Raw genomic sequence first — 23,388 nt, 5'->3', positions numbered from 1 at the left:
ACAACAGCCTCCTAATGAAGTGGTTGTGGAGATACAATGAAGAAGGACGAGCCCTATGGAAGGAGGTGATCAAAAGCGAATATGGGGAATTAAATCCATGGTGCAGTAATGTTAGTTCAAACCCTTATGGGGCGGGAGTCTGGAGAACAATTAGAAAAATCACCATTTTATATCACACCCTTTTCGAAAATTTCCATCTTTGATACATAAAACTACAAATCTTGGTGTTTTACTTCAAAAAACAAAAAATCATATGAAAAATCAAGAATCTCATAATACTACTGAAATGGACCCTGAATTTGCTGTTTTTTCACCAATTTCATCTTCACCTTTTATCAATTTTGAACCTTTTTCAGGTGGGGAAGGATTGGGTGTACCACAGCCTATGGAATTGTTACATGGAACACAAATTCCACCATTTTTATCAAAGACTTATGATTTAGTTGATGACCCTTTATTGGATTCTATTATATATTGGGGTAATAATGGAGAAAGCTTTGTTGTACGGGATTCAGTGGAGTTTTCAAGATTGGTTCTTCCAAGGAATTTCAAGCATAGCAATTTTTCCAGCTTTGTCAGACAGCTTAATACTTATGTGGGTATCATATCACTTTTAACACATAGCCCCCCAAAAAAAAATGTGGCTATTGTGTTTATCTCTCCCTCTTATTTTGTGATTTTTTTTTACTTGTATGTAATTGTTGTTTGGAGATTTTGATGTATTTTTGTTTTTTCTTAGTTTTCTTTAATTTTGTTTTTGTTTTATGATTGATGTTGTAATAGTTTAACAGACTCCAACATGTTCGAGATTGGGGGTAGTTATTGTTTCTGTTGTAATGATTTGTAATGGTGACAATGTTGTTAGGGATGTAAATACTTTTTTTTTTTTTTTTTTTTTTTTTTTTTTTTGTGTTGTAAATAACATTAGAAGAAAGATTTTTCTTAGTAGTTTTCGGTCTTCTTTGGTACCTTGTAAAGATATTAAGTGGTTGATTCTTCAAGGAAAATGATGAAGTGGTCGAGTCAATAAGTTTATTTTCCCTAAGGTGTTGCTACAGGAATTGTGGGTGGGTGTGAATTTCTTTGACATGGCCCGGCATAACTTCGAGCCGTCGTTTGGAGTATATAAAAAACAAAAAATCTAACACCGTCTATGCTGTTTATCAGATTCAGCAGGCTGATCTGATCTATGTTGCTCGGACTCTCCAAAAATGATGTCGCAACTATGTCGGATCCTTCGAAAATGCATTACTTTTGGAGGATCCGACACGCACCCCTGTCCATTTTTGAAGAGTCCGAGCAACATAGGTTCTGATGACTTTCTAATCATCTGGAAGATGAATTCGTGCTTTGTGGCACTATCAGTTTGATAAGTTGCCTCCATTTAAACAATAATTGCTTGTATGAGGTGCTTGAAAATAGGCAGTGGAGTTCAACTTTTGGAGATTAATTATAAGGGGAGACTAAGAGGAAATGAGTCGAGTGAAAGCAGAACGACAGCCTCCTAATGAAGTGGTTGTGGAGATACAATGAAGGACGGACAAGCCCTATGGAAGGAGGTGATCAAAAGCTAATATGGGGAATTAAATCCATGGTGCAGTAATGTTAGTTCAAACCCTTATGGGGCAGGAGTCTGGAGAACAATTAGAAATCTGTGGCCAAGTCTGGAAAGCAATTTGAACATAAAAGTGGGAGATGGGACTAAGAAAAGTTTTGGGGAGATAGCTGGAACAATCAGAGGCCTTTAAAGGACTCATTTCCTGACTTGTATAGCATATGCAATAATCCAGAGGGCACTGTCAATGAATGCTGGTCAGATCAGGGATGGAATCTCTCTTTTAGAAGATTGCTGAATGATTGGGAAGTGGATAGGGTGGCCAATTTGTTACATAGCCTGAAGGAGTTCAAAGGCACCACCTCAGAGCCAGATGCTTTGAGGTGGATGCATAGCAAGGATGGGGTATTCTGGGTCAACAAGGCCCACAGGTTAACTAATATGCAACCAAACAGAAACCAGCAAATATTGTGGAGAAATGTGTGGAAAAACATAACACCAACTAAGGTAAAATGCTTCACATGGTTGGTGGTCAGAAGGGCCTGTTTGACACAAGAAGTTTTGGAGAAAAAGGGCCAGATCATTGTTTCAAGATGTCAATTATGTGGCGAAACTGAAGAGACCAACAATCATCTTTTTTTGCAGTGCAGTTTCACATCACAACTATGGTCAATATTCTTTAGTCTTACAAATACAATATGGACCATGCCTGAGCATACTGCAGATTTGTTGAGCCGTTGGATTAGAAGAGGAGGAAGCAAGAGTCAGAAGAAACGGTGGAGAATACTTCCACTTTGCATTTGGTGGACAGTGTGGAAGGAAAGGAATAGCAGAAGCTTTGAAGATAGGTCCAATTCCATCCACTTAGTTGAATGGAATTGTATTTTATCTTTTCACTTTTGGTGTAAAGAGGAGGAAATAGACCTTGTAGATTTCTTAGGCTCTCTGTAAGTATTTTCTTTCTTGTTACTGCTTTTTGTTCTTTTGATGGTGGCCAGTATATCCTAAATGCTGGGGAATACAACATTACCGGTTTCCAAAAAAAAAAAACAAAAAAAGAGGAAATGAGTCGAGTGGTGGAGGAGGAAGATGAAGTCATGACTCTTAAACCAAGTTGGTTCGAGTAAATGATTTTCGAGCTAATGAAATCAGCTGTGCATTACATGTATCTATTCATATATCATCTGCTTTTCGTTGTTCAAATGATAAGTCCAAAAACCAGAGGCTGTGTTATGATTCACGACGTGGATGCCTTTGAGGGACATGTTAACGACAAACATGTTTTGCATTGACAAATGAATAATTGGGAACATGCTAGTACAGTGAGACTCACGTCAAACAATCCTCTCAGTGCTATGTAAAGTTTGTTGACCTGTTAAGTGTTTCATGCCTAAAATAGCTTACACAACTTCAGTCTCAAAAAAAAAAAAAAAAAAAAAAAAAAAAAAAAGAACCTTACACAGCCAGTTTTCACATTTTTGCTTTTTTAAATTGTGTTTACATCTTTCAGGGCAGCCGATCTGCTTGGTTATTCTACCCTCAATCAACCAGTCTCTTTTTTTTTTCGTTGTTGTTGTTGTTGGAGTTTATGTAGGTAAGCAGTGATGTAGCAAAAAACAAGCAAATCCAGCTCAGGGCTTCGTTCACGGGGCAAAGGATGAGGGAAGTTCGAGCCTTCCATCAAACTAAGCCTCATATTTGAGTGGAGAAAGGTAGAGTGGTGGACCCATTATTCTATAGTTTTGAAGGTTGCGCTTTGGTTCTAAGGGTTGGCCCCAGACCAATTTCTCGGTCATAAAAGAAACAATCCTGCTCAATGATTTGATTACCCTCATCTTGTTTGTAATTGTGTAGGATGTTCTTCAAGAGCAATCTGATAAATATTTTGTTTCATGTAAATAATGAACAGACGATCCCAGCAAACCATTTCAGAAGTATCCCCTGGCATGTATTTTGTGCTATAGATGGGGTTTCAACCTGTACGAGTAGCAGGAAAACTAAATTGAATGTTCTTGCAAGAATCTTGTGATACTTATTAGAAAATACAAAAAGTAGGTAAAACGCAAGCACATTCTGAGCAATATTATCATCTCATATGGTATTTTAAAGGTGCTTTCAGAATAAATATAATATGGTATTTAAAAGATGCTATCAGAATAATATAATACCCCAAAAGGGTATTTCCAAGGTGCTTTCACAATAATATTATCATCCCAAAAAGGTTAGTTGGTCAAGTTTGTCACTCAAGCCGTCAACGGATAAAATAAGGATTTTGTTTTGGGACATTTATTTTTACTAAAAGGAATGACACTCCATCTCTTTAGAGATTTTTTTTTTTTTTTTTTTTTTTTTTTACAAATTACCATGTGATTATTTCTGTTGTATATGAGTATGCAATTCACATATTGGTAATGGTTTACAATGTTGTGATTCAACTATTCTTAAGATGCACAAATTGTGAACCGCGCAGTTGGACAACGTACATAACTATTGCAACGTAATTTTTTGAGGAGCGAACATCCTGTAAATGAATTTACATGCGGAAAACCTGTTTTTGGTTTTTCAATAGTATCCACAACTAGATCTAAGTGATTGTTAAGCGGCTATTTCTCATTGATGCTCCTTCTATCCTAAAATAAGTGTTATCTTAGGGGAAAAAAATTGTCCCAAAATAAGTTAGGAATTCAACACAAAAATTAATAAGTGTTTCCAACTATGCTCTTAGTATTAAAGAAGTGATTCTCTTTAATATTGCTCAATTCTAAAAAAAAAAATCTAATAAATCAGGGTAGTTTTAGTAAATTCCAGTTTGTATTTATTTATTTCTTAATATGTTTGAATTTTGCTAAGAGGACACTTATTTTGGGACGGAGGGTTGTACTCTAAGCGTGAGGAATAACAGATCTAGAGATGCAGACCACTATTTCCATAAGCTCATTTAAGCTGATGCTAATTTTCCTCTAGAAATATTTGTTATTGATGCTTGACTAAAATAAAATAAAAAATCCATTGGAAGATAATTTTTACATCAAAAGTAAAGAGAGAAAAAATATTCGGTACTTACCTCGGATACTAATTTAAAGTGCATCGTTGTTAAAGAGGAGAGCTACGTTGATTCGATATACCTCTAAAGACGCTAGGATTTCTTGGGGGAAGAATCCACCCCAACTGGATTTTGTGCTTGTAGTTATATCCCTCCTTCAAGGTTAGTATGGGCCGAGCAGACAAATTCCATTTCATTTAGTGGAGTCTGGGAAAGATTAGACTATACGCAAACCTTATCCTACCATGGAGATAGTGAGGTTGTTAACCAAACACATTAATGCAAAAGGAAAAAGAAGTATCTTTTTTGATAACTGCTAAATTCCCGAGGGCCAATAGGGCAAACTCGGTATGATATTAAGCCAGGCTTCTTCCTGTAGCATGGATCAAACCTGTAACGTACACCTAATCTACACATCACAAGATGCAATCACCATTAGGCCAAAGTCATACATGTGTTGTGAGGGGTAAATAAAGGAGCGCTAGGGGAAGGACCCAACATCTCAGACAAAAGTTGCATGTAATCTTAAAGCGCATATGAAAAAATCTAAGTGATTCAAACTGTGCATTTCTATAAGACAACTTCCCATTATAAATTCTTATACATACAAAATCATTTCTGGAAAGGAAAATTAAAGAACAGTTTCTGGCATTAACAAAATCACATGGCTAAACAATATGTCCAGGAGGAAGTGTACAAGCCAATTGCAAATGGTCTTCTAGGAGAAATGGCAGCTTGAATTCGTGGGAAAAAAATAAAAAATTACAGCTCTACACGGGCATTCTGAACTATTATGTACAGAACAAAAGCCTGCAAAAAAGCACATTGAAAGCAGAGATCAAACTTCAGCACTCTAAACAGCAGAAAGTTGTATATCATGTAAATTTCACCCCTAGAAGTTGTTACAAGATCATATGGTAATCAAAAGAAACAGCAAAGAAAGCTAAGAGGTGAACCCTCTCACATCTCCCAAGTTGAAGTCAGATAGTTGATACGATCACCAACACTTTAACTTCTAATTGCAGTGTTGCACTGACTTAAAATGGGACTAATATGTGGGCACCCAAGGCAAAAGTATAATCTCGCAGAATGAAGAGACAGATTTCAAGATACAGGAACCTGAAGTAAACGAAGACTTGTCCCTCCCAGAAGATGATTGACAAAGAATACAAATATGTGCAGAAATCATATATCTATCACACACATTCACGTAAGCAACTGCATGTCTGTACGGCCTGGTTGAGGAGGTACTGCAGGAGGTTTAATTAGCGGTTTCAGCATTTCCATGATTGCAGAAAAGGAGGGACGTTTCCATGGTTCTCTGCAACATTATCAAAAGTAACTTCAAGAGCACATCAAAGCAAACCAAAAGTCAATGTGATTGATCTATGGAAGAACATAAGCAACATACCTGACCCAGCAAGCCTTAATAATGCTTGCCACTTGAGGATTCAAGTCATGTGGAATTTCGAGTCTTTGCCCCTTAAAGCCGACAGCTGCTACAACCTACAGGTTCAGATGCATTTAATCAATATAGCAATCACAAGAATCAATATACAGCCCCTCTTATCTCATCTCTTGACAATGAACGTCCAAAAAAAAAGCATTGCACATGTTCCATTTTAAAATATAACCAAGATGCAATACAAGTGCCAAGTAGTGTAGCAAATAATCAGCAGATCCAAGTTTTCTTTGTAAAATAAAATTAATGCTTGCAAACAGAGGTATCAGAAGGTTGTTGCCACCTCGATTCCAAGACACAAGATTGAGTACCCTTTCTGATTTGTAACAAAAGTGAAGTATCAGAAATTCAGGACATATAGAAAGTATCTTCTGTGCAATGGATATTGTTCTATCCACATTTCTTACTCAACTGTAACTTCGTCGTAGAAAGATCTTTGACAACATGTAGCTATCAAGAAACTGATTACAGAATACTGATTAATAAAACATAAAGAATCCCCATAACATTTTTATTTAATTTAATGCCCAGTGAACGACTAGCTCTCTACCTAAACCAAATGGAGAAGAGAGTTATATAAAATGAGGAATAAATGACTCTTCGACAATTGATGAAGCAAAAATTGGATTGTTCTCCATCCCCTAGTATGAGTCATACCAGACATAAAAGGAACAGAAATGACTCCAGTCAACTCCTAACACAAAATTGAATGGCTCCTGACATAGCCCAGTATTCAGGCTTTACACTAAAGTACTGCTACTTAAGGTCCTGGTTTTGCTATTCCAGTAAACAGAGTGTTTGGTGTTCTGTGGATGAGCCACTTTAGACATAAGAGGAATAAAATGACTCCTTCTGCAACTGATGTCAAATTGGAGTGTTTCTATCCCCAGTAAGAGCTTTCCAGCAACAATTTATTTGCACATTCCAATAGATAGGTTCAGGTCATTTCACCTGTACGCAGGATTTCTACCTTAATAAATCCCCTTAGAAAAGAGCATAAGATTAGAAAAACAAACCTGCGCTGCGTTCAAATTACCCCAAGGTGGTTGCAAGGTTGCCAGCTCCCACAAAATGACACCAAAGCTGTATACATCAGATTTCTCATTTGATGGTTCATCACGAAGAACTTCAGGTGCCATCCACTCCGGCTATCATAAGAAGAAGCAGATAATTTTTTTCGTTGATGAAGTAAAGTGACAAAGATGAATAAAGGTTAAACAAATCATATGTTGAATCAAGCACTTACAGTCCCAGCAGCCGACTTTGATGAGAGAAATGTGTTTGCTTTTAAACGAGAAAGACCAAAATCACAGACCTGACGAAGACATCAGATAGGTGAGGATGCAACATCTTTTCCACGAGATAGCTTTAATAAATATAAGAGTACAGAATATGCAAAAATAAACACCAAAACAAAACTCAATAATTTATCATAAACAACTTTGAGTAAGACTTGTTCCAGAATGCAGTATTTGAGTAAGACTTGTCCAGAATGCAGTAGAGTCAGATCTGATGCAGATAGACTTGTTCCAGAATGCAGTAGAGTCAGATCTGATGCAGATCATACGCTGTCTTTTCATCAAAAAGCATTATAGACGCAACTAGAGGTTTATTACTCTCACCTTCACTGTGTATTTTTTGTCCACTAAAAGATTTGGAGATTTTAAATCTCTATGAACAATGGGAGGATTGCGTTTATGTAGATAATTCATCCCCTTTGCCTGCACAAGATAATATGACAAAATTATCCCAAGATCAAAAATAAAATGAGGAAGAGTAGGGCAGCATTCATACCACATCGTATGCCATAGCCAACCGACGCCTTTCATCCAAACCCTCCCTAGCACCAGATTTATGAAGAAGTCTATATAAGCTACCTCTGAAATACATTGCAACATGGGCACCGTCAGCTGAACTGAAAAATCAAAAGTCTGATTATTCGTAGGGTTTACCAGGATAAAACCTTGATAAATATTCTGTGACTATCGACAAGTTTGGTCGCTGAGTAACAGCACCCATAAAAAGCACAATATTTGGATGTCGCAACCGCTTCATAATTGCAACCTAAACAAAACAAAAGGAAAGCTAAATTAGGGGAGTTGATCTTAGGGAAAACGGATTATAAAACTGCCATACACCCTTTGTTGTTGTTTTTTTTAATTTTTTTTTTTATTTATTATTTTTTTTTTAAGGAGATAGGGAGATCCCTAGAGTTACCTCCTGCAAAAATTCCTGGAATCGCACTGGATGAAATTCTTGTTCCATGAGAATCTTCACCGCAACATCCTAAAGTGCAAACTTCCATCAGCATGCAATTATGAAGGAATAAAACCAAACCAAACCAAACCAAGTGATTTAGATCTCAAATTTTGACAATTACTAACCAAAAAGAGAAGCAAAAGAGAGAGATAAACAGAAAATCCGACAACATTTATTCGAGATGCGGATCAGACCAAAAATAAAGTAGAAATAGTAAATACCCAATATAATTTACAAAAGTCACACTGAATAAATGTCTCTCTTCTAATTTTAAAAAAAAAAAAAAAAAATTAAAAAAATAAATGTCTCTCTGAAGTGCTAAATAAGTTAACAGATATACCAGATGAATCAAGGATACAGAACTAAAAGGAAAATATCTTACCGAGCCATTCCAATCAGCACGGTGAACAGTACCAAAAGATCCTGAAATACAACAAACGGTGTTAGGTACATGAAAAGAGGATGGTATAATACCATAGAATCCCAATAACACTAACATGTAATGAGACGGTCATAGCACGATACTAAAAAGGAGGATACAAAAAATAGCAGGCAGGGATTACCTGCCCCAATCCTCTCCTTCAGAATAAGATCTTCCCAGGGAATATCAAAATCTTCTACTTCAAGGGTAAGGTCTCTACTTGTTTTAGCGGGAACAAGTTGACTACCTCCCTCAAGAAACCTCTGTCTTGGGTCTGATAATGACATTAGCGGTCGCGCATCTCCATGCCCAGCTGAAGGTACATGCTTAATAGGAGCCATCTCCTTGACCATGTTCATTGAGCTTAAGATATTTTGAGGATTATATATACCAGGAAGTTGACTGTCTTTGTCATGACCCTTTTTCCATGCATTAATTGGAGGCACAGGTAATCGAGAAATGTCATCACGGTTACTTGAACTAGGGACTGCACTGTTTCTCTCAATGTTACTTCTGTCAGTTTGGCCTGCATCTCCATCAACAGCACCTCCTGTGACAAATCATATTAATTAAGAGCCTTGAAACAGAACATGTTGGGTATAAAATTCTCGAACAAATCAAGGGAATTAGTCTGTCTAGATAACAATATTTTATTTGCACGGGAAGAGGAAAGACTAGATAGAGATGCTAAAAGTAACTAAGATCAGAAAAGCTCCCATCTTCAGGACAGAGAGACTACTGCTAATCAGGAATACCTTGGACTGGATTTGTTTGCCAGTACAAAGCTTCTAAAAAACTAGATTATTGAATATCGGATTAAGACTGGTCTGTAAGGGAGCGACATGGACAGTGAGTATCACATAGCCTACCCCAACTACCTCGGATTTGAGGCATATTTGATATTTATAAATTTTTAAAACCATAGATTCTTGGTTTCCACTTTGCTGAAAAATAAACTTAGGGTTTCAGATAAATCAATACCTATAACTATAAGATGAAGGGGAAGAAAAGCAACAAAGTATCGTAATCTCCATTATAATATGACTTATTTGTGTTAGTGGGTAGGCAAGTAGTTTTATGGTTAGTGAGGTTCCCGCTTCATTAAAGTCAGATAGTAGTGACATCATGTAGCAGGGGCAATAGCGAGAAAGCTGTGAGAAAGCAACGATGCTAGTACTGTTACCATTTTCAAAAAAAAAAACAACGATGCTAGTAGGTTTGTTTACATACAACTATGTAATGGGAAGCCATGCTAGTAGTTGTAAGAATTCCCTTAAAAAATAGACAAATAAGTACAATCAAAATCTTTAAGGAAATTCTAATATCTTAAATACTAATAAGCTTGAAGGGGAGCCTTGGCGTAACTGGTAAAGTTGCTGCCATGTGACCAGGAGGTCACGGGTTCGAGCCGTGGAAACAGCCTCTTGCAGAAATGCAAGGTAAGGCTGCGTACAATAGAGAAACCAAAGGATAATCCTTCAGATCCAAAGTTAAAAGGGTTAACTTTTTTATGAAAAATGGCAAAGAAGGGTAATTTAACATAAGAAAATAGAGTATTTCTGGCTAGGGACTGAGCAACATCAGACTGAAGCCAATATAAAATTGTGCGTAAACTGAACATCTCTCATCACATCATCGCAGAGGCCAAGCTTAACATCGGCGAAACAACCAAAATAAGGATCGAAGATGTATTTATTCATGCAAACAGGTAGGATTTAGAGGATCACCTGCTGAAGAATCCTCAAACACAATATTAAGCGATTGACAATCCGAGAAATACTGTTTGGCAAGTGACCTGAAATCAGTTTTTGGTTCAACTTCTCTGAATCTCGGAAATCGCAATGGTGAAGAAATTGATATAGAAGATGGGCCATTGAGCGAGGAATCTGGTTCGCATAAACATCCAGGGCTCCCAATCAAATCAACCAGGTATTCCCTGTATGGAGAAGAGTGAAATGTCAAGAATATGTCCTCCTTAACAATCAATAGCAATAGCATATATCTAACTGTGCACAGAAAAACTAACACCTACATTTTTGACAAAGACTACCATTTTTCCATGCTAAATCCCAGTTAAAAGTAGCACAGAAAATTTAACATCCTGCTGTTCGCTACATGATATGCCTTGAATATCTAATTTTGCTTGCTTCTACTTATTTCCATTTAATTTCTTCTCCTCCGCATTTTAGGGCTGAGCAGAAGAAAGGAGGACACCTCTTTGCAATCAAATCACGAACTTTAGAATCTATTATATTACCAGTGTATAAGGTATTCCATTAATAATGGGATCTGTTCTTTCAAATATTAAGATTCCCATCTCGTCAGACCAACTATCAACCGCCATCACCACTCCAATATACTCCTTTCATCCAAAAAGAATGGCATCATTACTATTTGGAGGGGTAAACAACATATTCTTTGACTCGATTCATTTAATCTTTTTTAAAAACAATTTTACCTATTAAAATATTTTATCTATAGTACGCTTATGCAGTCTCTAGAAGTGTAATTTTTCTTTAAAAACCATTAAAAATCCATATCTGAATTCATATTGAATGCGGTGATCCACATACTCCCAGCAATGCCATTCTTTTTGGCACTGAGATTGCAGTAGTTTATATTGTAAAACCCGAAAAGAAATATGGTCCCCCCCCCCCCCCCACAAAAAAAAAAAAAAAAACCTAGGAGTAGCAGCTATCACGACAAAAGAGAAACTTCAGTTGGTACTAACATAGGTCATGAACTAGATACAGTGATTGAACTTTACAGACATGTCTTGCAGCATGACCGCAGAGGGACCACACAAAAATATAAGAAACATTATCATTGTCATTTTTCCAGATCTGAATATTTTTAGTTACGTTTCTACACAAATATTCAAAGAAAGCATAAACCAGGAATGTTAAGAAATGTAGAAGTTGAGGTAAAAGATTTAGGCAACATAATCAAATCCATATCAATTGCACATGAATATTAGAGTAGGGAAGTGAAAATCGATTATTAAACAAAAGTAAAGTTGCAACAACAATTTCCATCTATCATTGCTATAAATTTTTAAGCAAACATGTCTTCCAAAACACTACATATTTAGCACAAAGGTGTCCGTCGGTGAAAGTGGACTTCTCATTACCCTTTTCCCCAAAGATGCAAGTTTTGGATTTTGTTAGTAACAACAACAACAACATACCCAGTGAAATCCCACAATGTGGGGTCCAGGGAGCAAAGCAAAATGCAAATGACACTAAAGAAAGCGAATAAGTCAAGATGAACTAAAAAAAAAAAAAAAATATACTCCACACAGATCATTTATAATTTGGAGTATACCTGTCAAGTCCAAATCGAACTAGACACGAGGAAGCATCAGCTCTATTACAATATTTACATCCTTTGGTAATTCGACATGGTAAATCAATTATGTCAGCAAGCACCTGCAACAATCATGTGAAATTCATGATAACACATCAACCTTCCATCTAGTTCCACCAAAACTAAGAAACTCCTGATTGAATGTACATTACTCTGAGGACAGACAATAGACAGTGATTAGCAAAAACCATGCTTTCCCTTTGTTTTTATTTAAAAGAACACCATTAGTCAGATGCTGATCCGTGAATTCCTTCATAAGTAGATCTTGAGACTCTAAAACAGCAAACTTAACAAGTGTATTACATATAGAACATACTTTAAATAGCAAAGCTCGATGCCTACAAAGGCCAATAGACAGGCTACCAATGGGAAGCACGATGGATCCTAGACAATCCTTCAGGTCATCACTGCACTCCTTCCACAAAGGAACTAACTCATCTTCTCCAGCAGAAGCTGCGCCCCTTATAAAGCAAATAAAACTTAATTACAACAAGGAAAAAACTGATTGATCTGAGTTCCTAATAAGACGATTCTGGCACTCACCCCATATGATTGCAGACCACATTAGCAAGCTGATCAACTACTTCTTTTGTTGTTATGCAACTAGGAGAGAGATTTTGGATCCGATTCTGCAGTTCTTTCAAGCTAGGATCGGTGCGCCGATCAACCAAAATCACTTCAACTGATGGTACTACAGAGGGATCAACAGCTCTCAATGATTCAATGGATGGAACGCGGGCATTTTCTTGTAGATCTGAGCAGACAATCCAGACATATGGATCCATCCCATGAATCAAGTAAAATCCATCAGGCACTTTGTCAAAGTAGGACAAGCATCCATTTACCTGATACAGAACAAAGATTCAAAGCAGAAAACGGCTTTCAGCAAAAAACCTGGGAAGTCTGGAAAGCATGATTGTGCCGATCAAAGAAAGAAGAGATCATAAGATAAAACAAATAACATGAAAAATAGGATCCATAAGCAGAGTAAATTCTGCTTGACTGGTGAGAATGAAAAGATTCAAAATCACCAATAAAAATAGTTATCAAGTCATTTCTATTGGCACTGTAGGAAGAAAAGGTGATCCAGCCACTTCGGCCATTTTAGGGACTTGCAGAGTAGAAGGAGGGGTTTCAATTTTGAGATCAGATTTTACGCATAGGAACACTAGAACTCTCCTCAGAAGTAGAATCTCTCAGATTTCAGAAGCAGTCCAAAAAGCTCAGCCTCACTGGTTAATTCGAGTGACTCGCCAAAACCGTTACTAAACCTACAATACTAGAATACTACATCCAGCACAAACTTCTCTTTCTGGGGAATCTCTCTTTTTCATATAAAAGCTTTTCTGCTAATTTTGAAAAAACATATTTTAGAAAGGGCTCATTGAAGCTGAAGCATGTAATGATTTGAAGAAGCAAATAGAGCTAATCAAGTGACTATCATAACACGACCATTGTCACTCAACATGGCAGAAAAAACTGGACTACTTAACAATGTCCCTGAATCACGCCTCAGAAGGATTTTTTTTTCTTTTGGTCTGTACGGTGCGTCAACCTCATATACTGCTTCATCTCAATTCCAATACACTCAGGAGGCCTACCATTCTGGGATGATCTTCAATGCAAAAGTTTCAATAAAAAATGTGCTTAAATACCCTATTTTGTTCACGCATATAAACAGATCCAATGAAAGTATAAAGGAACAACTGATATTGTTTATTTATGACAAGGGAATCCCCAGCTGCGACCCTTCGAGTGCGCACGGGGTAAACCCCTCTAGTATAATAGCCCCCAAACCACACAGGAGAGACAAAGGAGAGACAAATCGCCTTTGGGCAAGCCCCGTGTGACGTGCTCGTACCAAGAAAGCATGCAGTGAGTTTCAAACCTGAGACCCCCCATTTGGGATCCCCTGCTTAACCAACTCGGCCACCCTTCCCGGCAACAACCCGATATGTTGCCTTGATCAAAACATGATTTGTAAGATGTCCACTTCTAAAAACCAACCAAAAACAAAAGATACGTCCTAATTTGTTCAGTCATATTCCACCCCTTCAAACGCTCTTCTACTCTTGTTCCCTCCAAAGGAACCACAAATAAAAGAGATCATAAGACCGTATCACAGTCCAAAAAATCATAATACCATAAAAGAAATGACCAAAAAAAAAAAAAAATTATGAATGTTCTTGCTTGACTAATGACAATGACAAGATTCAAAATAATCAATGAAGATATTTATATAGTGGCAGTGGGAATGTTCAACACACTTCCGAGAAAAGGAAAATTGTATCAAAAGGAGCAAAATGAGACAACCGAGTAATTTTTTCACCGGCTAAACTCATCAAGAGCTCCTTTGTGAGGCTTCTAAATCAATACCCGGGTCATTACCCCCTCTGTCTCTCCTACTTCTTCCGTAAAAAGAAGCCTAGTATTGGCAAATAGATCTGTATCAGGAAGATGTACGAGAATCGGCTTATGAGATACTATTAATGAACTTAGCAAACAAGACATAAGCAATGTATCAGCTACCGATTGCTCGTTGATTTATTATTCCACTCAAAATGACACATTCTTCTCTAACCCAAGTGAGGCCTAGCCGTCATAAAGTTGTTAATCTATTCCAAAATCCATTTCGCCGTCCAGTAACGACAACTGTCTCGGCCACTATACAAAGTATTTGAAATACAGGAAGAAAAGCATTCAGGAAATATTTCCAAAAGGGTTTTCCACATTACCGTAAGGATGTCAAAAAGTTCCTCCACCGAATTGTAGTACATAATCAGGGTGAAAACCATGGGAGGTCAGGGTTCAAATCCTAGCAGACACAAAATCTACGTAATTTCTTCTCATATGCCTAAGCCTTAAGCCTTGAAGGCAAAATTACTTGATACGCGTGCTAAGCGAAGATAACATGTACTCAGTGGAATAGTCTGGTACACAGAAGTTAGCTCGTATACCAACGCTATCAAAAAGTAGGACACGTGTGTCTTTATGTTTTCTTTTGCTTAACCATTCGGTATTCAAAACCCATTGGCCTGATTAATAGCACTCGCCTCGCATATTGCTCACTTAAAGTAGAAGTGCTCCTACGAAAAGTTTCCCTATTCAAGGACTCAAAACTGAGACCTCTAATTAAGGGTAGAGACATTCTTCTCTATCATACAACCATCTCCCGCGTCTTTTTCCTTTGATAAAGTAGAGAAGGTCCTCCCCTACCTTATCATGTACGATGTGAAGTCTCAATGTCCCAACTTCCACCTCATTATTTACATTTGTTTGTTGCAATGACACCTGTGAATCAGCTACCAACTACTTCTATTATAAGCTACCAACATTTTTGTCTAGATTCATGGTTAGATATTAAGTCTATGATTAGTAGATTCTTGACATCTGTAGGATAGCAACAACATTTATATTTTCAATATGTGATGGTTCTTCATTGTTCTGGATTTTGTCTAGTATTCTATTAATGCAGAATTGAAGAAAGAGATTGAATATTCTAATCTTTCTGATAAAACCACTAATCTGAGCATTCAATTTAACTTATAGTGTCCAAAAAGGGAAGTTAACTATTTATTATAATTCCATTTTCATTCATCTCGAGTTTCAAATGGTAAAGGAAGCTACAAACTCAACATGCTCTTACTTCATATGTGAAAATTAACATTTTGACTCACTTCAATATTTTGTCAAAACTAGACATTCTACTTTCCTTAAAGGTAAGTTAACAAATTGTTATATCCCACTTATTCTTCCAAGCTAATTTCACACAGTAAAAGGCGTTTATTAACTCAACATGCTCTCAATTGATATGCAATAATCATAAGTTCTACTCTCAATTCAGTTCATGCCAAATTAAAACTAGCTATTCAAATAGTAAGCTAGTGCTGGGAAACACAACCATAGGGACATCTGACAAACCCACTAACTCCTTATTGATGTAATCATTAGGATACACGAAGTGTTTTGGAATGCTAAAATCGAACGCTCGATCTTGCATTCCAAATAATTAACCTCATTTCAAGAGATTCCGCAACAATTTTAATTTAAAAGTAACTCACCCTTTGCACCCAAGGGTGGCCTAGTGGTCAATGAAGCGGGTTTAGAATCATGAGCTCTCAGGTTCAACTCCCTAGCAAAGGAAAAAACATTAGTGATAAACTTCCCATCTGTCCAAGCCATATCTAGAGAGGCTGGAACCGAAAAAGACCAAGTTCCACACACAGGAGACAAGAAGAAGGTATGGGACGAGCAATTTCTTAAAGAGCGAATTTGATCCTATAGTCGTCTTCTTTGTTCGAAAAATGCACGGGGGAAAGGGATGTTGGTCGGCTCGGCGAAGTTGTAGCTCAAAAAAGATCCAGAGTGTGATTCCTCACCTATCCTCTTACGGGCCTAGAGGATGCTCAAGTATAGAATTACGCGGTACCTATCTTGGTGAGAGGTAGGAGGTACCCTGTGAAATTAGTTGAGGTGTGTGCAAGCTGGCCCGAACACCACGGTCATATTAGGTAATGTGATCCAGTTTTTTTATAACCGTGGTGTCCGGGCCAGCTTGCACGCACCTTGACTAATTGTAGGATACCTATCACCTCCGCGACTGATAGGTACGGATAGTCAATCACCAAAGCTAGGACAGATGGAAAGAAATCACCTAGTGTTTTTTGTCTCTGCTAGAATTTGAACCTGAGACCTCATGGTTCTCAATCCACTTCATCGACCACTAGGCCACACCCTTGGAGCGTTCGTTTTTAGTTTTGAACTTATAATGTCCTAAAAAGGAAGTTAAACATTTATTATAATTCCACTTCATCCATCTTAAGTCTCAAAAGGTAAAAGAGAGCTAAAACTTCACCATGCTCTTACTTGATATGTGAAAATTCAAATTTTTACTCACTTCAATATTTTGTCAAAACTAAACATTCAACTTTCCTTAAAAGGTAAGTTGACAAATTGTTATATTCCACTTTTTCTTCCGTCCTAATTTCACACAGTAAAAGGCGGCTACTAACTCACATGCTCTCAGCTGATATGTAATGATTCACAAGTTCTCCTCCATTTCAGTTCATGCCAAATTAAAACTAGACATTCAAATAGTAAGCTAGTGTCAGGAACACAACTAATTAAAGTGGTCGTGGAGACGTTAAACCCACTAGTTCCTTATTGATGTAATCATTAGGATACACATAGTGTTTCGAAATCTTTGAAATTGAATACTCGATCTTGCATTTCAAATAATTCACCTCGCTTCAATAGACTCCGCAACAATTCCAATTTTGAAATGACTTGTCTATTACTCAAAAACAATGACTCTGACTTGATTAAGAAGATTCTCAGAATCTTTTTCTTATATATATATTTATTATGTTAAACATTGAAGTTATTTTTTTTTTTTAATCAAGTAAATGTAGTTTCATTCATAAACATGGCCACAACGGCCATATACAAAAGATACACCGGAAAATGAGAATTTTACAAAAAGATATGATTCTTTACAAACTCCACCCAACTGTCTATACAACAAGGACCTTTCTGTGCGCGCCAAAAGAAAATAAGAAAACTGAGATTACTCCTCAACGGAGAGAAACTCAACTCTACACCTTCAAAGCTCTCCTATATCTCTCTCATCAAACTACCCATATTAGCGCAAGTGGAACAATATTCCATGACCTTCGTCTTCTCCTTCTTCTCACACTCTTCCAACTGAACATCAACTCTCTCACAGCGTTTGGCATTGCCACGAAGTGTCAAACTACCTAAGAATATTCCTCCATAACATCATAGCCAGCCGCAATGTAGAAGAAGATGATCAACGTCCTCGCCTCCTCCTTTCACATGCGGCACCAATAACCTTCTGCTTTCTAAGATTTTCCATTGTCAAAGTCACCCTTCTAGTGGCTAACCAAGCGAGAAAGCACACCTTGATTCGCACCTTTAGAATCCATATGGCAGTATATGGAAAAACATACTCCTCTCTAACCAAAGCTTCACATAAAAGACTTCACAGAGAACACTCCAAAATTTCCCAAGCATCACCACCAAACATCGGGGTTATCAGCTTGATTGACTTGTCTATATTTTTTTATAAGGCAGCTTGATTGACTTGTCTATGCAATAAGGCTAATAATATCTGGAACTCAGTTACTTCGCAATCATGAGGTCGTGACTGATTATTGCTTGATTAGTTTGCCTTGATCTAATGTGGCTGACAGGCGACAAAAGGATGACGGCTTTTTATTTGGAACGTAAAGTAGAAGGGATTCTTCCGCAGTGAAGCAAATGATCTAGCCAGTTATTCTTCTACTGATTATCCAAGTTCAGTATAGGCCATAGACGGAGAGGATGAAAGAAAGATATAGGAATTCCCCCCTGAAGCTAAGGAGGCCTCTCGCCATAAAGGAAGAAAAAGGCAAGACTAAGTCATTTAGTTATTTTCTGTTTCCAACTGATGATTTTTTACGCTTCGGGTGTGAAGGCTTAAGCTTCCATTTTTGTTCTAGATTTTCTTTATTCGTCGGGCGCTCAGTTCTTTAAGCTTTGCCCCATGTTTTAAGTAGGACGGTGATTCTCATTCTTGTTTCATGAGTCGAAATGATCATGCATATTAGGTAATGTAATCCAATTTATTAATAAAGAAGAATACTTACTTTTACTTCCATTCAAGGGAATATCATTTTACTTCTAATACAAAAAATTCTAGGAACAAATTTAAAAACATTGTGCCGATCTTCTGATTTAGACTGTTCAGAACTTGAAGTAGGAACTAAACCAAGAATAAAATGAAAAGAGCACACTTTTGAACTGGATTTTGTGATCCATTGGGTTCCATTTCTACTATGTTCTTCCAGTTTGGTTTCCAATAAACAAAGTACATTGTTTTAAACAGTACCTCAAGATCCTTTGCATAGTTATCTAGGGCACCGAACAGTGAGACGTCTTTCTTGCCATTTTCTTGTATACTCTTATTTTTTTTCTAGATTATACTTCTTTTTACCCTGACATTCCCACACATTTATATTAGGCCAACCTATCAATATAAAATAAGATTTGGAGCATGCACCTTCTAGGTTTAGGGGAAAAAAAAGCGATAAGAATGGTAATCTTGAAAAGTATGTCATTAGAATCGAACTAATCCACAGTATAAGATAATTCCCCACTATGCAACCTAGGCAATCAACACCCAAAAAAAGAAATGAATATTTATGTATTAGATGCAATAACAATCTCATGCACTATAATATTCTGTAGATATCTTCTACTATTCTGATCCCAAAATAAAAGCCCTTTCTTTTTCCCTTATCCAGAACTTCATCCACTTCTCCAGAAGAGAAGCTTTTATCTACACTTTCTATTCTCCATTTCGACAAATTTATTTTGTTTTAATCAGTAAGCAAAAGATTTCATTAACACATCATGAAAAACATGTTTTTTGATGAATAAGCAAAAGATTGTCATTAACACCTTGTGAAAAGCGTGTAATGTAGAAGTCCTTTTATCTTTTTTGGTGAGTATAGTGTGATCTATTTCATACTAAATTTTTTGACGATGAATCTACTTCATAGTAAACTTTTGAGTTTTAATGATGAATCTTCTTCATACTAAACAACAATAACAACATACCCAGTGAAATCCCACAATGTGGCATCTGGGGAGGGTAAAGTGTGCGCAGACCTTACCCCTATCTCGGAAGATAGGGAGGCTGTTTCCGAAAGACCCTCGGCTCAAAAGCAAACACGACAAGAAAAGGTCAAATAAGCACAAGCAATTCAAAGCAAAATGAAAATGAAACTAAAGAAAGCGACAAAGTCATGATAGAGCAGTCTGAGAAAAGGAAGCAATAGCTACCACAAATAAATAAGATAATCAAAGTACAAGAAACAACATATAGTAGCAAAGGACAATAGACTATAGATCAAAACTATCTTCTTCATACTAAACAAAAATTCAAACTCAAAAAATTAAAATTCTACTTGTGGACCTCCTTTACTGATATACAATCACAACTATCGCTTCAATACTCTTTTTAACTAATTTTATGGAGCGATCATAAATTTTGAATTAATTCCCATATCGCAATATTGTTTTTGGATATACAGTGTTGATTAGATACACTGGATCTTAGAGTCATTTTCATCAATATGCACAGACTATATGTAGAAAGAGTATGGTTTTCATAATTTGTTTTGAATATACTATACAAAAGTTTACAAATTCTCCTCAAAAATTCATAGGCGTCATGGTTTCCAGTAAGGTCATGTGTCTGAAGTAAGGAATTCATGTCAGTACAGGTAAGCATATCTCCATATAAAATCATACTTAACCTGCATATGCATCAAGTGGGCAGAGACAGCCATAGAAGGATCTAAGGGGTATACAATACCTTAAAATGGACGACAACCTTTGTGTTCCTTTTCAATGAAGAATCAGACAAACGGTCAACTAGATTCTGAATGAAACACTTTCACATCCATGACGCACTTAAGATGTTAGGCATTAATTTCATTCTTGAACTCCACATTACTTGACGCATTTGTCTCGACATATTCTAGAAATGTCAGGACTCAGCACTAATATAGAAGATACTCATAATTCTTGGAGTTGTGAAAGGATCTACTAGTTTGAATATATGACAACTACTTAAATGCACTTACATTTGAAGAAACACATTCATTTGCCGATTCTGTGTTTGGTGTGACGAAAAACGCTTTCCAAGAAATATCATCTTAAAAATGCTTTACCCTATAAGTACTTTCTCGCAGAACAGGAAATCGACTTCCCTTTCTTTTAGACAGAAGTCATTTTCCCTCTTACTCCACACTTAAACATTATTGTCGACCTTCAACACTCAAAAATCACCAAAATACCCTATAGTCCACTTTTTATAATTAATAGATGTCATTTATACCAACCAAACACTCCTAGTTGATCCATGGAAAGCATTTTCCTCCATACCAAATTATCGCCTATTTCAATGCTCGGAAAGCCGGAAACATTTGTAATCTAAACTAATTATTTGATTTTTCTGTGTACAATGCCAATTGTTCAACACATTCCTAAAGCATAATAGGCACACATTTCCCTCAACAACAACACCATCAAAGCCAGTGCAATCCCAGGGTCTGGGGAGGGTAGGATGTACGCGGACCTTACCCCTACCTTTGTTGGGCAAAGAGGTTGTTTCCAAAAGACCCTCGGCCCAAAAGAAACGAAAGGAAAACAAAAGAATGAAGTTGAAGCCATTACAGAAAATATGACAGCAAAATAGCAAGATACAAAGCAAATATGCAACAGATAGTAATGCACATCGAAGAATAAGAAACTCCGCAATTACTAAATTCGTTGCAGCTAAATTCATAAAGGGATTAATGCAAGTGACATACAAACAAAAATATAGACAACCACATACCCAGTAGTCTCACCAAGTGAGCTCTGGGGAGGGTAGGATGTACCAAGACCTTACCCCTACCTTAAAGGTAGAGAGGCTGTTTTCCATAGACCCTCGGCTCAAGGAAAAACAGTTCAAAGCAGTTCGAAAAAGGAAGTAACGTAAATGAAGAAGCCAGCCATGACAAAATACTACAGAAAGCATAACAAAGCATTCTAAACAGTAACTACAACAAAATAATACTCCCTCCGTCCCAAATTATGTGATAAAGCTTGACTAGAAACGAAGTTTATGAAAGAAAGGAAGACTTTTGAAACTTTTGGTCTAAAACAAGCCATAAATATTCGTATGGCTGTAACTCATTTCATCATTTCATTAAGGGTAAAAAGGAGAAGTTTTCAGTTAAATTATTTCTAAAAACAGAATGTATCATTTTTTTTTTTCTGGGTACAAACTAAAAAGGAAAGAATATTACACAAGAAGCGTCACACAAACAAAAATATAGACATGAGAGAAAAAAAAAAAAAAAAAAAACCAAACACAAAAATGCAATAATAACCCAAACAACCATACGCAGTGTAGTCCCCCGCGTGAGGTCTGGGGGAGAGTAGAATGCCCGCAAACCTTACCCCTACCTAGTCTGTTTCCGATAGACCCTTAGCAAACGTAAAAAAAAAAACAAAAATTACAAACAAAAATATAGACATGAGAGATAAAAAATAAAAAAATAAAAAAAACACCAAACACAAAAAGCAATAATAACCCAAACAACCATACGCAGTGTAGTCCCCCGAGTGGGGTCTGTGGGAGGGTAGGATGCCCGCAAACCTTAACCCTACCTAGTCTGTTTCCGATAGACCCTTAGCTAAAAAGAAATGTACCAAACGTAAAAAAAACAAAAATTACAAAGATGAGAGAAGAAACATACCCAAAATCGATGCGAAAGAGTCTCGACTGAAGCAGCTGAAACGGAACCCCGGGACGCCACGTCCGGCACGGGATCCAAGAAATTAGGATCATCAGCACAAGTAGCTTCAGAAGAAAGCCTTAAAGCCAACGCTAATTGCAACTGATAACTCTCTTCAGTTTGTTGTGCCCAACTCTTCGAACTCGAACCCAAACCCAAACCACCACACAAATTACTATTATTATTATCATTAGCTCCTCCTTCCAATGGCTTATTTAAACACCCAAACGACGCCGTTTCATTAGCATTAGATAATGATGGTACGTAATAATCACCGGATATTGAACTCTCAGCGAAACTACTACCACTTGATTGTCTTTGCAAACCTTGAAATGCCGACCCACCACCGATCCGATTAATTGGTTGTTGTTGTTGTTGTTGAATCAAATTACGTTGATCATTTAATTCCCAATCACCACCTCTAGGAACGAAATTATCATCGGGTACTTGACTCAATAAAGTATAATTTGATCGTCTACTTGTCATTTCCATTTCAACAAAACCCTAGAAAAATGTTCATACACAGTTGTTTATATATATAGAATAAAAATAAAAACTATGGGGGTTCATTTTCTTCAACTCTCTCTCACTCTATATATATGTGTGTGTAAAGACTTTTTTGTTTTTTCTCTCACCAGCGTTTTTTTTTCCCCCCTGTTTTTCTTCTTTTCTTCTTGTTCTTAGAGCCAGTTTGGATTAACAGAAAAAAAGTGACTTTTAAGTATGGGTGTTTAAAGTATTTTTTAAATACTGAAAGTTATTTTATAAATAAGTAATTTTGTGTTTGAATAAAAGTGCTTAAAGGATTTTTAGAAATAAGGGTAATATTGAAATTAATAGAAAATATAAGGGATAAAAAAGTCAGCCAAAAAAAAGTTGTTGATCAAATCAAAATTTAAGCTTTTTATTTTTACAAAAAAAGTAAGTTAA

At 36.7% G+C, this 23,388-nt stretch overlaps 1 protein-coding gene across 5 annotated transcripts; it reads right to left on the bottom strand.

Moving 5' to 3' along the window:
- Positions 1-749: 749 nt before the first annotated feature.
- LOC132057414 (serine/threonine-protein kinase CTR1-like) lies at positions 750-23,029 on the bottom strand. Of its 5 annotated transcripts, XR_009415141.1 has the most exons (17): positions 22,420-23,029; positions 12,650-12,951; positions 12,423-12,567; positions 12,065-12,168; positions 10,468-10,676; positions 8,883-9,290; positions 8,702-8,742; positions 8,278-8,346; positions 8,024-8,124; positions 7,855-7,939; positions 7,683-7,781; positions 7,307-7,375; positions 7,077-7,208; positions 6,010-6,104; positions 5,718-5,919; positions 4,681-4,838; positions 750-3,532 (listed from the first exon to the last, which is right to left on the bottom strand). XR_009415141.1 is itself a non-coding variant. In XM_059450010.1 (16 exons), exons 1-15 carry the CDS (start codon positions 22,948-22,950, stop codon positions 5,805-5,807), a joined length of 2,505 nt encoding a protein of 834 aa, XP_059305993.1. In that variant the 5' UTR covers positions 22,951-23,029; the 3' UTR covers positions 5,150-5,408; positions 5,803-5,804. The 5 variants fall into 5 exon arrangements, 3 of the variants coding, with proteins under 3 accessions (XP_059305993.1, XP_059305994.1, XP_059305992.1); XR_009415140.1 differs by lacking the exons at positions 750-3,532; positions 4,681-4,838 and adding an exon at positions 5,150-5,408; XM_059450010.1 differs by lacking the exons at positions 750-3,532; positions 4,681-4,838 and adding an exon at positions 5,150-5,408 and having other exon boundaries at positions 5,803-5,919.
- Between the last annotated feature and the right edge of the window lie 359 nt (positions 23,030-23,388).

Source organism: Lycium ferocissimum, chromosome 5, assembly GCF_029784015.1.
Source record: "Lycium ferocissimum isolate CSIRO_LF1 chromosome 5, AGI_CSIRO_Lferr_CH_V1, whole genome shotgun sequence".
Lineage (NCBI taxonomy): Eukaryota > Viridiplantae > Streptophyta > Magnoliopsida > Solanales > Solanaceae > Lycium > Lycium ferocissimum.
The sequence above is the reverse complement of the archived record's forward strand: the minus strand, read 5'-3'. Positions and strand labels throughout refer to the sequence as shown.

Excerpts from the sequence above, each read along its gene's own strand:
- LOC132057414 (XM_059450010.1), bottom strand. The coding sequence starts at position 22,950 with ATGGAAATGACAAGTAGACGATCAAATTATACTTTATTGAGTCAAGTA. Across the intron at positions 12,952-22,419 it reads CTCTTTCGCATCGATTTTGG|GTAAATGGATGCTTGTCCTA; the intron begins GTATGTTTCTTC and ends GTTCTGTATCAG. Across the intron at positions 8,125-8,277 it reads TCCAGGAATTTTTGCAGGAG|GTTGCAATTATGAAGCGGTT; the intron begins GTAACTCTAGGG and ends TGTTTTGTTTAG.